At 45.7% G+C, this 16,895-nt stretch overlaps 1 protein-coding gene across 1 annotated transcript in view; it reads right to left on the bottom strand.

Moving 5' to 3' along the window:
• Positions 1–692: 692 nt before the first annotated feature.
• The window catches only part of efcab11 (EF-hand calcium binding domain 11), a 125,395-nt gene continuing 109,192 nt past the window's right edge, over positions 693–16,895 (bottom strand). Inside the window, exon 6 of the mRNA XM_038773503.1 lies at positions 693–1,038. Within this exon, the coding sequence (XP_038629431.1) occupies positions 969–1,038 (70 nt within the window). The 3' untranslated portion in view covers positions 693–968. The remainder of the gene's footprint in view (positions 1,039–16,895) is intronic.

The raw sequence follows: 16,895 nt of genomic DNA, 5'->3' as shown, positions 1-16,895 counted from the left end.
GTCTGGACGTGGCGGCCTTTAGGCAAGTTTGCACAATGAACAGCAAACAATGATCGGGTCAGGATAGCCATCATCCTGCAGGGTAGTTTTAATGCGCTCAATGTCTGCGTAAAGTTTGAAGGTGAGCAAATGGATAGGGCCATATTTAGAAGGTTGCTGATTGGCATTCTTGTAAATTCACCTTCCCTACATTTGTCCTGATGAGTGCGAGGTGAAAAACGTCGGCAACAAGTTTCTCTTTTCAACAATATTCAAGTTCTGCACTGGCAACAGCTATCAGCCTTACAAATCTTTTTCGCACCTCCACCAGTGCCTGTCAGACATGTATATTTTACATGCCAATTTCAAATACGATTCTATGATTCAGATATATATACATCCAAGATTGGAATTTGCCAGAAAATTCACTCCATCCCGTCAGAAGGTCTAATTTTGTCTGCAACATTTAACTCACATCACCAGCTCAGATATGGCTCTGTCACAGACTGGGACTAGGAAAAAGACGGTCATTTGTGCTGTGGGGTCCTCCTGGGGTCAGGGTGGTGTGGAGGTTGTCAGAGAGACCAGGCGGGAGAGGGGGAATTAGGCCTGGGTGATGTCGCCTGGGGGTGTAGTGGCTTCATGATACTGCAGGTGGTATGTGAGACAAACCATTCACTTTGCATCCACCGCCAAGACTGTGGGACACAATGTGGAATATATAAAATGACGTTTATTATATTCAATGTAACAAAGCGTTTATTTTCTGGAGATACACAACTTATAAGTGTCATTCCCTCCTGAAAGTAGCATTTGCAGAATCAATAATCCCTCCAGTCAGATGAGGAATAAAAAAAATATAAAGCATGGTTAGATAATATTCCTGGTTGAGCAATGGCTTCCCTCTCACGATCACTTGCCATCCATTATGGAGCAGTTGGTTTGAAAGAGCTGCACCATCTCTCCTCACTACAAGCTTTGTCAGGTTCTTACTCATGGTGCATGACGATCTCAAAGTCTTTGAAGCTGACATGGCCATCGAGATCCCGATCCACTTCCCTGCAACAAGACAGGAGAAGACATAAAGCAAAGGTGCAAAGAAAGAAATGAGGTGCATTTCATATAGTGCCTTTTTCAACCTCAGGAGGCCCAGGAGTAGCTCTTTCCTCTTAGTCAGGTGATTTTGGGTTCAGGTATCACTCCAGAAATTCGAGCACCACCCCAAAATTGAAAATCCAATGCTGCCGCCCTTGGAGAACTCTGCGTACCTCCAACTCTGGATATTCACCATCTCCTGCTTCCTTCCTCCCACCATTGCCTTCAATCATTTAGGCCCCAAGTTTTGGAATTCCCTCCTTAATTATCTCCACCCCTCCATTTCTACCTCCTCCTTTAAGAGGCACCTCAATGAGGGCAGCACAGTGGCGCAGAGGGTTAGCCCTGCTGCCTCACGGCGCCGAGGTCCCAGGTTCGATCCCGGCTCTGGGTCACTGTCCGTGTGGAGTTTGCACATTCTCCCCGTGTCTGCGTGGGTTTCGCCCCCACAACCCAAAGATGTTCAGGGTAGGTGGATTGGCCACACTAAATTGCTCCTTAATTGGAAAAAATGAATTGGGTACTCTAAATTTAAAAAACAAATACCAGCCCCAGGTCACAGTCCGTGTGGAGTTTGCACATTCTCCCTGCCTCTGCGTGATTCTCACCCCCACAACCCAAGGATGTGCAGGGTAGGTGGGTTGGCCACGCTAAATTGCCCTTGTGCCACCGTGCCGCCCCAAGAGGGCAGATTAGACAGTATTCAGACAAAGCTTTTATCAGCTGGCCTCTTGGCTCCAAGAACTAGTGAATAAGGACTTGAGTTTGAACAAAACCTTGCTGCCTGTATTCTGGCTTGGACTAAGTCCTGTTGGCCTATCACTCCTGTGCTCGCTGATCAACATTGGCTCCCAGAGCAGCAATGCCTCTATCTTGAAATTATTATTGTCTGGGGCTGTTTAGCACACTGGGCTAAATCGCTGGCTTTGAAAGCAGACCAAGGCAGGCCAGCAGCACGGTTCGATTCCCGTATCAGCCTCCCCAAACAGGCGCCGGAATGTGGTGACTAGGGACTTTTCACAGTAACCATTGAAGCCTACTCGTGACAATAAGCAATTTTCATTTTTTCATTTTAATTTCATTTAAATTATTACCCTTATTTTTAAATCTTCCACTGTCTCACCCCTCGCTCTCTCTTCAATCTCCTCTGAGATCTCTGCACCTTGTGGTGATATGTGAACTATCATCTCTGTATACAATACAATAACCAAACCGTATGTAAACATTAGTACCTATATGTATAGATTCGTATTCTAGCATCCGACCACAGGTGGCGTGACGACAGGAGAACATTACTGGAAGACACCCACATGTGGGACACAGAACGGGGACAGCACAGAGACATAAGTTGGACAGCAAGCACAGACTGCAGTCACAGATCGAGCAGTTCCTGAGTCAACAATAATTAATACTAGTTAATTAGAGTTGTTTGTATTTAGCCGTCGTATCCAATTGTAATCTTAGTAGACATCATAGAAACCCTTTAGTGTTTTAATTAATAAACGGTTTTGTTCATTTACAAAGCCTTAAGTTCTCTGATCACTTCAACTACAAAGACCTCGCATGAGAAAATTACAAATCTCTGTGCCACTTCCTCTGACCTTTGGGTGTTCCTTAAAACCAAATCCTTTCACCAAAGATTTTGATCACCCACCTTAACATTTTCTCACATGGCCCAGGATCAAACGTTGTGTCTGATAACGCACCAGTGACGATTTGGGACGTGTAACTATTTGCTACTCATTGATTTCAATGAGGCTGTCGTTGATTAATTGACTAGAGATTTTTTTTTAAATGCCGCAGTACTTACAGTGATTCAGTTACAGTGCTTATTTATAAATTTGATGCAGACTCTGCCTCCCCTCGCCCAGCTAGCCAGCTGTCACTCTGCAGGACGTGGTTCTTCACTCTGTGTTGCCTTGGGCCCTTCAAGTCGGGGCTGACAGGTGTGCGTAATATTTGGTAGCAACGGGGAGTAAAATTAAGACAATGTTCGGAAGGCAGCGAGTTGCGGATTCACTCTCCTTGCTCCATGGTAATAACTTCCATTTGGGTAGATTTCCAGCCTGAACTTAATCACACTCGCAGGAAGAGATAAAGTACACAGCAAGCATGAAAGACAGCTCACCGTATTCGTTCATAAAGCTAAACTTATATTGATACTCGACACTGAAAGTGAGGTTAGCACAATAGACGGTCCCATCTGAGTGATCTCCACATGTTATTACAGAGCTGGCAACACTTCAGAAACACCACAAACAGCAGATCTCTCGCAAATTCTAATTGCTCTTTTCCAAGCACAGAGGAAATCTATTCCTGGGAGCAGACGGCTAATTTTCATCCCCTCATTGATGAATTCAACTCAACGGGGAGTGGCTAGAAGCCTCGAATTGCGAGTGGTGGGGGGTTCATTTATAAATGTATCGTGAGGTCTCAGAGAGAGAGAGCTGGAACCTGTGTTCTTTACGACCCCAGGACATCCTAAAGCAGCGTTCTTCAAAGTCGGGGGCGCGACCCGCGGGTGGTCCTTCGTCCTTCGCGGCGCTCCCGATTGCGCAAATCCCCGCGCAGCAGCTGGCTTTTAATAACGCTGGCTGCAAGCGGTCATTAAAATGGCCGCAAACATGTAAAAAAAATTTGGCCACATTGTGCACGATCATCGGTGCGCATGCGCAAAACTATGCACATGCGTGCCGATGATCGGGCGCACATGCGCAGTGCTGCCGCTATTTTTTTAAACGGTCGCAGCTTTTTGTTTCAAGTTCGGGGAGGTTTTATTCATTTATTTTATTCATTTAATTTTTATTTTTTTCATTTATTTAATTCATTTTTTTTTACAAGTTTGGGGGGGGTTTTATTTGATAAAATATTACAGGAAAAAAATGCAGTACTTTGGACAGATGGAGACTCCAGACTTTCCCGACACAGGAAGGCTTCACCTTCATCCAACAGGTTCCATTGGAGGAGTGTGTACGAGGGCCAAAGGAACACAAAACCATTTCCTCAATTTTTATCAGCAGCAAACAAGGTAAGAGAAAAAGGTGGGTTGCTCAGGTCGGCTACTTGGGTCGCGAAGGTCGGCCGCGTAGGTCGGCTACTTGGGTCGCGAAGGTCGGCCGCGTTGGGTCCCGAAGGTCGGCCGGTTGGTAAAAATGGGTCCCCGGAAAAAAAGTTTGAAGAACACTGTCCTAAAGTGCCTTACGTTCAATGAAATACATTTTGTTGAAGACCGCCTGCTCTGGGCTGGGCACCCCCACTTCAGTAGTGAGAGAGCTCTGCACTGCCTGAGGTGCCTTCTTTCGGAGGAAAGGCTAAGCTGAGGCCCCCATCTGTCCTGTCAGGCGGACGCAAAAGATCTTGTGTCACCATTGGAGGATGACTCCTTGGTGCTTTGGTCACTGTTTCTCTCTTGGCTCTGAAATAAGAGTTTGTCTGGCCGTTATCGCAAGGCTGTTTGTGAGGGCTTGCTGTATGCTATCTGCCTGATGTGTTACCCATCATTACAACAGTGTTGACATTTCACAAACTGGCTGCAGGATGTCCCGAGGCCATGAAAGGTGCTGTAGAAACACAAAGTGCTTCCTTTAATCTCGGTATGAATTGGAGAGGGGGGGGGGGGGGGGGGGGGGGGGGGGGCAAAATGACACGAGCATCATAAAGGTTGTGAGGCAAGTACAAATCAAACATCGCACAGTGGGATCCTGTCATGTCGAAAACTGCACATGCAGATAACACAGGCTTGCATTCAACGAGGTTGATTGTACCACTACTCAGGGATAAATTAGGAGTTAATAAAAGAACTTACTTGTGGCGCACACCTATTAAATTCCCATATCAGTGAATGTCTTTTTGTGTGTTTGGGGACTGACTGGCAGTACAGTGAGCCAAAACAATCTGATCCTAATTGGTATTTAATGGAGCTTCCCTTCATCAAGCAGGCTCCCAGACAGCAAAATTGCTATTCTGGTGATTTCAAAGCAAATCTGCAGGATAATCTTGCAGTGCATCTCTCGCTATAGAACTGCGACGTTTATTAATAGAAGTAGCAGAGTTCTTTGCCTGGTATCAGTAAAGTTTAGAGTGCTGGCAGTGGCCGACCTGGGGGGGGGGGGGGGGGGGGAGGAGGAGGAGGAATGTGGAGCACCGGCAATTAGTGAGATATCTACCTCCCCTCTTTCCCTTTCAGGTTTTGGGATCCCGGACGAGAACCCAACTATTTGCAATTTGTAAAACCGTGAGGAAATGTTACGGTGCCACAGGAGTGACGCATAGAGATCTTTTATGTTGAAACAAACTTTAATTTAAACACAGAATTAAGAACATTAACAACAGAGAAATGGCTTTACAGCCAACTGTCACAACAGTTCTTAAATAAAAGGAAAACCTTTAACTTACTTCCTGAACCTGCCTCTGTATTCCAATTGAGCAAACTAAAATAATCCAAATACCACGCATGAATAAAGTGAACGACCAGGTTTCTACTTGCTTTTCTCTGTGCAGAACCTTTGGAGAGAGAACCGCTAAAGACCAAAACTGAAACACCTCTGATCAGATTGAAATCCTCGGAAAAACTGAATTTTCACAGACCTGACTCCTCCCCTTAATTACATAATCTGGACCTAAAGCATAAGGTATTCTTCTGTCTCTTTCCACAAGATGTCCCATGACTTGTTTAGCCAGGACCAAACACAATACCCCATATAAATGATCTACACCCCCGTAGTCTTTTAAACGTAAACAACATTCCATTAACAGAACACTTCACCTACAAAAATCAAAGATTAACTCACTTTTACAACCCCTTAATCACAGCTTTAGCAGACATACTGTCTGTATGAATCTTAACCCAGGTTTTAGTAACATTATAATAATGTAACATTGCAAAAAAGATATAAAGTATATCAATTTCATAAATTTATCACAAAGACTTTTCCAAAACCTCCCCCTTTGACCAAGCTGTCCTCATGTCTATGGTTATCAGGGCAGCACGGTGGCCTAGTGGTTAGCACAGCTGCCTCACGGCGCTGAGGTCCAGGTTCGATCCCGGTTCTGGGTCACTGTCCGTGTGGAGTTTGCACATTCTCCCCGTGTCTGCATGGGTTTCGCCCCCACAACCCAAAAATGTGCAGGGTAGGTGGATTGGCCACGCTAAAATTGCCCCTTAATTGGAAAAAATGAATTGGGTATTCTAAATTTAAAAAAAATGTCTGTGGTTGATAGTAATCGATTATTTCCTGATAAATCTGATAGGTAAAAAAATGCTATTTAGTGTAAATATTAAGCCATAGTTTTAATACCCATTTTAAAATGAGGATTTCAGCACTCAACTTCAGGTCAAGACAAAACACACAGCTTCAACAGAGACACAAAAAGCCTGGCATATATATAAACTAATTGGAGATTAAAACAACATTTTCACTAAGCAAGATGAAAAAGCTATTGTTCTGATGAACATATTTTCAAAGACAGTTTGACATTAGGAAATGAGCTGTACCAGTAATCAGATCAAGGATGAAGCAGGCACCATAGTAACATGAAGGCACCATTGTTGATAATGCGGATAAAGCAAAGTCAGCAGAAATCCAGTAGAAACTAGTCTTGATAATAGCACAGAATCGCATTCCATAACATACAGAAATATTCAAACATGAAACATTCAGAACTTATGTTGCATATTGAGGATTGACAGTTAACCATCAAATCAAATATGTTTGATTCTAACCCAAACCAATTAGGATGACATAGAGGTGTATATAGATGCCTAAAGTCTAAGATTATCCTTAAACATGATGGTCTGTACGGCCATCTTTCTCCAGGATCATCCTATACTTTGATCTAACTACTCGCTATCCTTATTTTCATATTTTCACTTTTCCACTCTAACTCTTGAAGTAAATGCAAGCTGTTTTGTCATAAGCAAGAAACCATTTCTGTATTATTTTGAAAGTTAAATTGTGTACAAGTTAGTTCTCTTTAAGTCCTTTTGCTAGCCGGACTTTATTGAGAATAGATTTAAGTTTCTCACAATTGTAAACAAATAGAGGCAATAAAGATTCTTGTTTGCATCCGAGAAGTTTAACTCCAATTTCTACTGAGTTTTAGTGTCGCAAGACTTCACCAATTCCGCATGGTAGATCTCATCAGTGGTTCTATGGTCTCCTTTGTTTGTTGTCAAATTCTCTTCTGTAAAGCACCCTGGGATGTTAAAGTTGCTATATAAATGCAAGTTGATTTTGTTGTTCCTCATAATTTATTGACAGCATTGCATCTGCATGCACTTTCTATCGCTTTTATTTGTTTCTGAATTTATTATTCCAAACTTACAATGTAAATTGGCAGGGATTAATTTTCAACTTTACTGGGATGGTGGGAGGTGGCGCAGAGGAAGTGAGGAGTGCAGGTTGGAACGGTTAAAGAAGTGCCAGTGACTCATCTGCTGCCCACTTCCATGGTAAGCATTGCTGTGGGGAGTATCGTGAGCAAGCAAACAGTTGTCAGCAATTGTCAATATGTATGTAAACATGTCACATTGTAACTCCATTCTCCCCCCCCCCCCCCCCCCCCCCCCCCCCCCCCCCCCGTACAGGCTGCAGATCTGTCACTAGTGGGAGGGTAAAATGACAATTTTGCAGGTTTATATTAGCAGTTATATTAAAAATGCAGAGTCTCTATTTCCTCCGCTGTGTCAGTTCATGCGTCAGAGGTGTGGAGGACTCACAACGAGCAAATATAAAAGCAAATTACTGTGGATGCTGGATAATTAAATAATTAATCCAATGGATGTGATTGGTCAAAATGTGGAATTTCAACCCCACATTCGCTGGTAGAACTGAGCGACGTCAGGATACCATCACTTCATCTGCCTCCAGCACATGGAGGTAATGGCCAGGGGAATGTCCTATTAAACATGGTGTACTGAGTGGGTTACTCCTGAATCAGCTGGCGGGACTGCGCAACTCCCTGGGAAGGAGTTTGGTTCCTCTAGCGTCACCTTCATCAATGCCAGAGATCCAAACTTTAAGCCAATCCCATCTATTTACTCAGCTAAGTAGTAGCACTGTTACTTCACATGCCAGGGCCCCAGGTTCGATTCCCGACTTGGGTCACTGTCTGTGCGGAGTCTGTACGTTCTCCCCGTGTCTGCGTGGGTTTCCGCCCGACGCTCTGGTTTCCTCCCACAAGTCCCGAAAGACGTGCTGTTAGGTGAATTGGACATTCTGAATTCTCGCTCCGTGTACCCGAACAGGCGCCGAAATGTGGCGACTAGGGGCTTTTCACAGTAACTTCATTGCAGTGTTAATGTAAAACCTATTTGTGACAATAAAGATTATTATGAGCAAACAGTGTCTGTTTGAACAGCGCAGTGCTGGAAACATTTTGACGAGTCTATATAAAAAGAGTCTCTACGAATTATGGAAAAGAGAACTCACGGGTGAAACTGCAGCAATGTCGCCCGATAAAAGCAGGGTTATTTCTCCAGGACAAATGCAGTAAAAGTAGAAGATAGCGGATTGATGGGGGAGCCACCAATCAGCACCATTCACATACCCCGGTACCCCAGGACTTAGGCCTTTCTACTGGAATTATAAAAATAAGCAAAGATTATGTGACTTTAAAATAGAGATTGAATTACCTCCATTCCCAATGGTGCAGCTATCCCCTCCCCTCCATCTCTACCTCATCTGACGTCCACTCATGAACTTGACTCACATGTGTTCTGCTGGTCATATTTATATTGGGCTGGGAAGTGGTAAATATTCGCACCACACAAGTGCTGGTTGGTGACCGTCTCCAACAAGAGGGAATTAAAGCATCTCCCCCGCTGTCAACATCCTGGGGGTTGCCATTGACCAGAAACTGAACTGGATCAACCAAACAAATAACGTGGCTATAAGAGCAGGCCAGAAGCTGGGAATTCTGCAGCAAGTAACTCACCTCCTGATTCTAAGCCTGTCCACCATCTACAAGATACAAGTTTTTATGAATTTAGTCAAACCAATTATTTTTTTCCCCCCAATTAAGGGGCAATTTTAGCGTGGCCAATCCTCCTTACCAGCACATCTTTGGGTTGTGGGGGTGAAACCCACGCAGACACAGGGAGAATGTGCAAACTCCACGCGGACAGTGACCCAGCGCCGGGATTCGAACCTGGGTCCTCAGCGCCACAGTCCCAGTGCTAACCACTGTGCCACATGCCGCCCTCACCATTTACAAGACTCAAGCCAGGAATGTGATGGGCATGCATGGCTCCAACAGCACTCAAGAAGGACAGAGCAGCCCACTTGATTGACAGCCCATCCACCATCTTCAACGTTCACTCCCACCACCACTGACACACAGTGTCAGCACAAAATGCACTGCAGCAACTCACCAAGGCTCCTTCAACAGCCCCTTTCAAACCCACGACCTCTACCACTTAGAAGGACATGGACGTAACATGGGAACACCATCAGCTGGAGGTTTCCCTTCAAGTCACTCACCATCCTGACTTGGAGATTTATCGGCCATTCCTTCACTATCGCTGGATCAAAATTATGGAACTCCCTCCCTAACAGCATTGTGGGTGTACCTACGCCTTATGGATCGCAGAAAGCGGCTCACCACCACCACCTTCTCAAGGGTCATTAGGGATGGGCAATAAACGCTGCCCTAGCCAGCGAAGCCACATCCCGTGAAAGAATAAAATACATCCGTGAGAATCTTAGTGCATTGTTCGGGGCTGGTTTAGCACACTGGGCTAGATCGCTGGCTTTTAAAGCAGACCAAGGCAGGCCAGCAGCACGGTTCAATTCCCGTACCAGCCTCGCCGAATGTGGCGACTCGGGGCTTTTCACTGTAACTTCATTTGAAGCCCTCTTGTGACAATAAGCGATTTTCATTTCATTTCAGAATCTCGAATTACTCAAATTGGAAATGTTTTCAGAAACAAAGCACAGATGTTCCTTCAATCTTTTTCAGATATCGTGCTGAGGGTGGGATGTCATGCATTATTTATCACATTTTTATGTATTTTTAGCAGAACTATAGAGTGCTTCATTAATAAACATCCTTTTTGGGACCATGTTGCCGTTAGGAGTGAGGACGACTGCTCTCAAGTGATTCAAACAGAGTGCTGCTGCGTAGCAACAAGTCCATTCACACAGCAGCTCTATCATAGTAAAACATCTCAAATCCCATTTCACAGCATTGTAATCAGAGAAGATTTGTTACCTGTCCACATGAGAGATATTCAGATAGGCTTATGGTCAAAGGGATAGGTTTTAGAGACCATCTTTCTTTTTAATTTAGAGGAGCCAATTATTTTTCTTTTCCAATTAAGGGGCAATTTATCGTGGCCACTCCATCTAACCTGCACATCTTTGGGTTGTGAAGGTGAAACCCACGCAGACACGGGGAGAATGTGCAACCTCCAAACGGACAGTGACTCGGGGCCGGGATCGAACCAGGTCCGTGAGGCAGCAGTGCTAACCACTGCACCACCGTCCTGCCCTGCTCTCTCTCTATTTTAATGCCCCATGAGTAAATCCTCTTGAAAAGGGTCGATTTCACTTGGTTGAATCCCGCCCTTCTCTTGGCCAGGTCTGCACCCAGATCTTGGTAGATGCGCAGAATGTTATTCTCCCACTTACAGCCCCCTGTCTGCTTGGCCCAACGCAAAATCTGTTCCTTATCCAGAAATCTGTGCATTCATACCACCATCGCCATCGATGGCTCATTCTCCTGCAGCAACCTCGCAAGCGTTTTGTGCGCTCTGTCCACTTCCAGGGGTCTAGAAAACGACCCCTCGCCCATTAACTTCTCGAGCATATTCGCCACATGAGCCCTTCCGCCTGTTCCCTCACATCTTTCAGGGAGGCCAACGATCCTCAAGGTCTGCCGGCGAGACCTATTCTCTAGGTCCTCCACCTTGTCTTGCAGCCTTTTCTGATGCTCTTTCATCAGCCCCACCTGCGCCTCCAGCGCAGTTAGGTGTTCCTCATGCTCAGCCACCGTTTCCTCCATCTTCTGGACTGCCCCACCTTGGGCCACCAGTCTCTGCTCCAGCCTGATCGACTTTATGATCGGGTCCAGGCATTCTTTTTCTTGCTTGACACAACCCTCCCGAATAAACTCCACCAGCTAGTCCGGTGTCCACTGGGCCGCTGAGCCAGTACTCTGCAGATCCGCCATGCGTTCCTTTGCTGCAGAATCTACACGTGCCTGCTCGATTCGGCTCTTCCTTCCCTTACGTCCACTTATGTACCGTGTCTTCATATACTGGATGGGATTCCTCCTCACAGTCTCATCCACCTCAAACAAATTCCGAAAAAAATCGGGGGGAAAAGGTCCAAAAAGTCCGTCACAAGTGGGAGCCACCAAATGTGCGACCTACTCCCTCATGGCCGCCACCGGAAGTCCAGAAGTAGACAATCTTGACGACAGTGGGGATGAGGGATCAGGAGCTCTTTCTGGATTGCGAGATTGAAAACATTCCGCATCAATGTGAGACAGTAGCCAGGCATGGGAACAGAATCCATGGTAAGAGTTCAAAGTTGATTTTGGGAATTGGGGAATACAGCGATAGCAGTGAAAATAGATTTGCAAATATCATTCGTACTATGCAAAATGGTTGCTGCATTCCATAAGAAACAGTGATTACAATAAAATACTTATTTTACTTTTTAGAATATTTTTTCAAAATTATTTGAATTTTTTTTCCCAATTATGGGACAATTTAGCGGGCCCAATCCACCTACCCTGCACGTCTTTGGGTGGTGGGGGTGAGACCCACGCAGACACGGGGAGAATGTGCAACCTCCACACGGACAGTGACCCGGGGCCGGGATCGAACCAGGTCCGTGAGGCAGCAGTGCTAACCACTGTGCCGCCCTTTTACAATACTTCATTTTATAAAAGGTCAGCAAATTAGGCTGTGGGGGCAGCACGGTGGCGCAGTGGGTTAGCCCTGCTCCCTCACGGCGCCTGAGGTCCCAGGTTCGATCCTGGCTCTGGGTCACTGTCCGTGTGGAGTTTGCACATTCTCCCCGTGTTTGCGTGGGTCTCACCCCCACAACCCAAAGATGTGCAGGCTAGGTAGATTGGCCACGCTAAATTGTCCCTTAATTGGAAAAAATGAATTGGGTACTCCAGATTTGTTTAAAATAAATAAATAAATAAATAAAATAAAAATAAAATAAAAAATTAGGCTGTGGAAGGAATTAGGCTCTCTGAGTACTTGCAACTTTCGCTCTCCCTGTCTCACCTGTGCAGGCAATTAGCATTGACTCTTTCTGTCAACATAACAGATTGGCTGCTTCAAGATTCAATTTTATGAAAACTGAGGTAGCTTTCTGCGTCAAACTCTGTTTATACTTTGCCTTCCCTCATCTTCTTCCTCATTCATTTCCAAACGATTGAAGAACACAAAACAAGTTCCAAAGTTTGATCATAAATAATACTGTCGGGCAGCACGGTGGCCTAGTGGTTAGCACAACCGCCTCACGGCGCTGAGGTCCCAGGTTCGATCCCGGCTCTGGGTCACTCTCCGTGTGGAGTTTGCACATTCTCCCCGTGTATGCATGGATTTCGCCCCCACAACCCAAAAATGTGCAGAGTAGGTGGATTGGCCACGCTAAATTGCCCCTTAATTGGAAAAAAATAATTGGGTAATCTAAATTTAAAAATAAATAAATAAATAAATAAATAAATAATACTGTCGTTTTTCTCTCCAGCATGTGCTATGTAAAGTGGCAGTACGGTGGCGCAGTGGGTTAGCCCTGCTGCCTCACGGCGCCGAAGTCCCAGGTTCGATCCCGGCTCTGGGTCACTGTCCGTGTGGAGTTTGCACATTCTCCCCGTGTCTGCGTGGGTTTCGCCCCCACAACCCAAAGATGTGCAGGTGGATTGGCCATGTTAAATTGCCCCTTAATTGGAAAAAATGAATTGGACACTCTAAATTTATTTTTTTAAAAGTGTGCTCTGTAAAAAGGAAAATATAAAAGCTTAGCTTCAACTAATTTTGAAAACCTTTTGTGCAGAAATGTCTGGAGGCTACGGAAAAATATCCCATCAGTACAGGTGACTGAGCGACACAATGCAGTCTGGGGAATCGGATACGCTGCAAATGTTCAGGCAATATAATCTGAATTTTCACACTGCCAACGCTCGGAGCAAAAATGTCAAATCTAAGCTTCTGGGAAAAGAGGCCATCACGCAAAAACCGTGATGTGAGTATTACAAGGCACAAAAGGTGGTGGTGTGAGTAAATGCCATCATCCCGTTGGGAAATCTAATGAATCCAGCAGAAAAGTGTGTAACAAAGAGGGGTTGCAGAAAACGTTCACGAGGACGCACAAAATAAGGGGAGGAGACCATTTGGACGGTCGCGTCTGCTCTGCTTTCAATATCTTCATGGCTGAACTCGGGCTTCAATTCCATTTTCCTGTCCCCACCTCCCCCCCACCCCACACACACAGCCCTTAATTCCCTGAGACACCAAACATCCGTCTATCCCAGCCTTAAATGCGTTCAATGATGTAGCATCCACAATCTTCTGGAGAATTCCAAACATTCACAACCCGTTGAGTGAAGGATTTTCTCCCAGACTCAGTAGTGAATGATTGCCCCCTTATCCCGAGACTCTGCACACCCTCCCCCCCCTTCCCGCCGCGTTTTAGATTCCATGACCAGCAGAAATTAATCTCTATGCGTCCACCCGATCAAGGCCCCTTCAAAATTGCGTGGGTTTCAATGAAATCACCTCTCATTCTTCTAAACCCCAGAGAATATTGCTGAGGAACTGTGTGATGAGCCATCAATTGCACGAGAGACGAGTTGCTTTACAAAAGTTAGGCTTTAAAAAGCTAGAACTTAGCCCTGCGGTTGTCTACAATAAAATGGACGACCGCCGGGCGCTTCGACTATTTATACTTCGGTAAGGAAGCGCGGTTAACTCAGCCTCTCAACCAATCGGAGAGCAGTCACATGACTGGTCTCAACCAATCGGTCAGGAGGCACATGACCGACCAGGGCCGATGGAAAGCCAGTGTTCTGCACCAATGGCAGACAGCTATGCAAATCATATCACCACACTGTGCAGGCACATAGTGCAGAAAGAGACAAGGCTACAGAAATGTTTCACATTACAAATGGGGGCAAAGGAATTGAGCATTGAAAAACACTGACGCAAAAGTGAGGCAAAAACACGGAAGTCCATGCAGAGGTAGGATTTGTTTTATCAGAGATACATAAATATGATTGTGCTATTCTTTGCTTGATACTTTAGTGCTCAAAAAAGTTACAAAATAATTGTGTTTTGACACCATTTTCGGAGACAACAACACTTATCTAGTAAAACAGCCCCGGAGCACCATTTAAAAAATATAATTAATTCATTCATGGGACATGGATGTCGCGGGCTGATCCCATCCCTAATTGCCCTTGAGTAAACCACATTGCTGTGGGTCTGGAGTCACATGTGGGCCAGACCAGGTAAGGATGGCAGATTTCCTTCCCTAAAGGACATTAGTGAACGAGATGGGTTTTTACGACAATCGACAATAGTTTCATGGCCATCATTCGACTTTCAATTCCAGATTTCTATTGAATTCAAATTTCACCATCTGCAGTAGCGGGATTCGAGCCCAGGTTCCCAGAGTATTACTCTGGGTCTCTGGATTACTAGTCCAGTGACGATACCACGACGGCACCGCCTCTCCTTAAATTGACACCGAGCCATATGAGGTGACCACATGCTTAGCCAAAGCAGTATGTTTTAAGAAACACGTTAAAGGGGCAAAGAGAGGTAGAGGGCTGGAGAGGTTTAGGGAGGGAATTCCGGAGTTTAGGACCGAGGCAGCTGAAGGCACGGCCGCCAATGGTGGAGTGATCGGAATCACAGGGCGGGGTGGGGGGGATGTGGCAGAGACGGGGAATGGGATGAGGGGGCTGAGGCAGCTGAAGACATGGTGCCCATGATGGAGTGATTGAAACCCTGGGAAGCACAATAGGACGGAATTAGAGGAGAGCAGAGACTTTGGAGGGTTGTGGATTAAAGGTGGGGGGGGGGAGGGGGAGTGGCAGAGTGGGGAATGGGATGAGGCCAAGGAGGGATGAGAATTTCAAGGAGGAGTTTGCAAAGATATAGGATAGAACTAATAAAGCAAGCTAAAACATGTTTCTACGGTCCCATTCAGAAATTCCACTGGAAAGCCAGGGCAACTGGAATCACTGGGGAAGAATCCAGAGGACTTTAAAAGACATGAGAGAACGAAAGCTGAGAGAAGTGGTGTTATGGATCAGAGTAACACCATTGGCTGGTGTAATGTCACATGTTGCACAACGACATCATCGGAGCGATCACAGGCTCTTGTGGCGTTCACCACTGTGCCCTGTTTGAGCAACATCTTGTAAATAAACCTCTAGCACTGTGTTGTAAAAACCCGACCCGAGCCACCTCTGATTCTCTCTCTTTGCGGCTACAACAAAGAACATAACAAAAGAGAAACTGGCGACGAGGCCTGGGCTAAGTGGCCATCATATTTACTGAAGCTACAAAAACCAGCTTTTAACCCCAAATTTTATCAATTTAAAAAAAAATTATTTTAATAAATTTAGTGCACCCAATTATTTTTTCCAATTAAGGGGCAATTTAGTGTGGCCAATCCGCCTATCCTGCACATCTTTGGGTTGTGGGGGCGAAACCCACACAGACACGGGGAGAATGTGCAAACTCCACATGGACAGTGACCCAGGGCCACGATTCGAACCCGGGTCCTCAGCGCCGTAGGCAGCAGGGCTAACCACTGTGCCACCATGCTGCCCTGCAAATTTTATCAATTGATCGAGTTTAAATGTCAACATCTGCCGTGACAGAATTGGATCCGTGTCCCCAGAGTATCCTCGGGATTATGGTCCAGTGACATTCCCACCGCTCCGCAGACTCCCCCAATTCCAAACCAGAATGAAGTACTTCAGCCAAATCCATCAAATCATATCCGGACAATTTATACTGTCTGCAGCTGCAGCTCGATCAGACCTGGCACACTTTGACTATCCAGTTCACTGCCGGTGTGTTAATAGGAAATGGCTGGCAGCCGCACATCTGACAGTTTTGTTAATGAGCCACAGTTACAGGGTGATTTCTAAAAATGGTTAATCGACGATGGATTTCTGCGGTCTGACCGCTGGCCTGCACAAAGCTAAATGCACTGGTTATAGGGACCCAGCAACAACGCTGAATTAGCTGCTCTCAGCTATGTGGCTAGTCGGTGCAATCAATTTCCTTCTGCGCCCTTGGGCTCGAGGGAGGGAGGAGAAAGGAAACACACGATTTGAGTCTCTATTCCTAGCCCCGGCTCACCAAAGAGTCAAAAGGCTCTGGGTTCAAATCCTAATCCAGAAACTTGAACATGAACTTGGCGGACCGCTGCACTGTCAGAGGTGCCAACCTTCAATCGGGCATTAAACCGAGGCCCTGGGCAACCTTTGAGGTGGATGTAAGAGATCCCATGACACGGTTTCAAAGAAGGGCAGGGAGTTCTACCTAGTGACTTTGACAATATTTATCCCTTAACCAACATCGATTTTCAAAAAAAATAAATTTAGAGTACCCAATCATTTGTATTCTACTTCAGGGGAAATTTAGCGTGGCCAATCCACCTACTCTGCACATCTTTATGTTGTGGGGGTGAAACCCACGCAGACACGGGGAGAATGTGCAAACTCCACCAGGACAGTGACCCGGAATCGGGATCGAACCCGGCTCCTCAGCGTCGTAGGCAGCAGTGCTAACCATTGTGTCACCATGCCGCCCCTTTAACCAACATCAGTTAACAAAAAAG

This window comes from Scyliorhinus canicula, chromosome 2 (assembly GCF_902713615.1).
Source record: "Scyliorhinus canicula chromosome 2, sScyCan1.1, whole genome shotgun sequence".
Classification (NCBI taxonomy): domain Eukaryota; kingdom Metazoa; phylum Chordata; class Chondrichthyes; order Carcharhiniformes; family Scyliorhinidae; genus Scyliorhinus; species Scyliorhinus canicula.
This window is presented reverse-complemented; position numbering and strand designations above follow the sequence as displayed.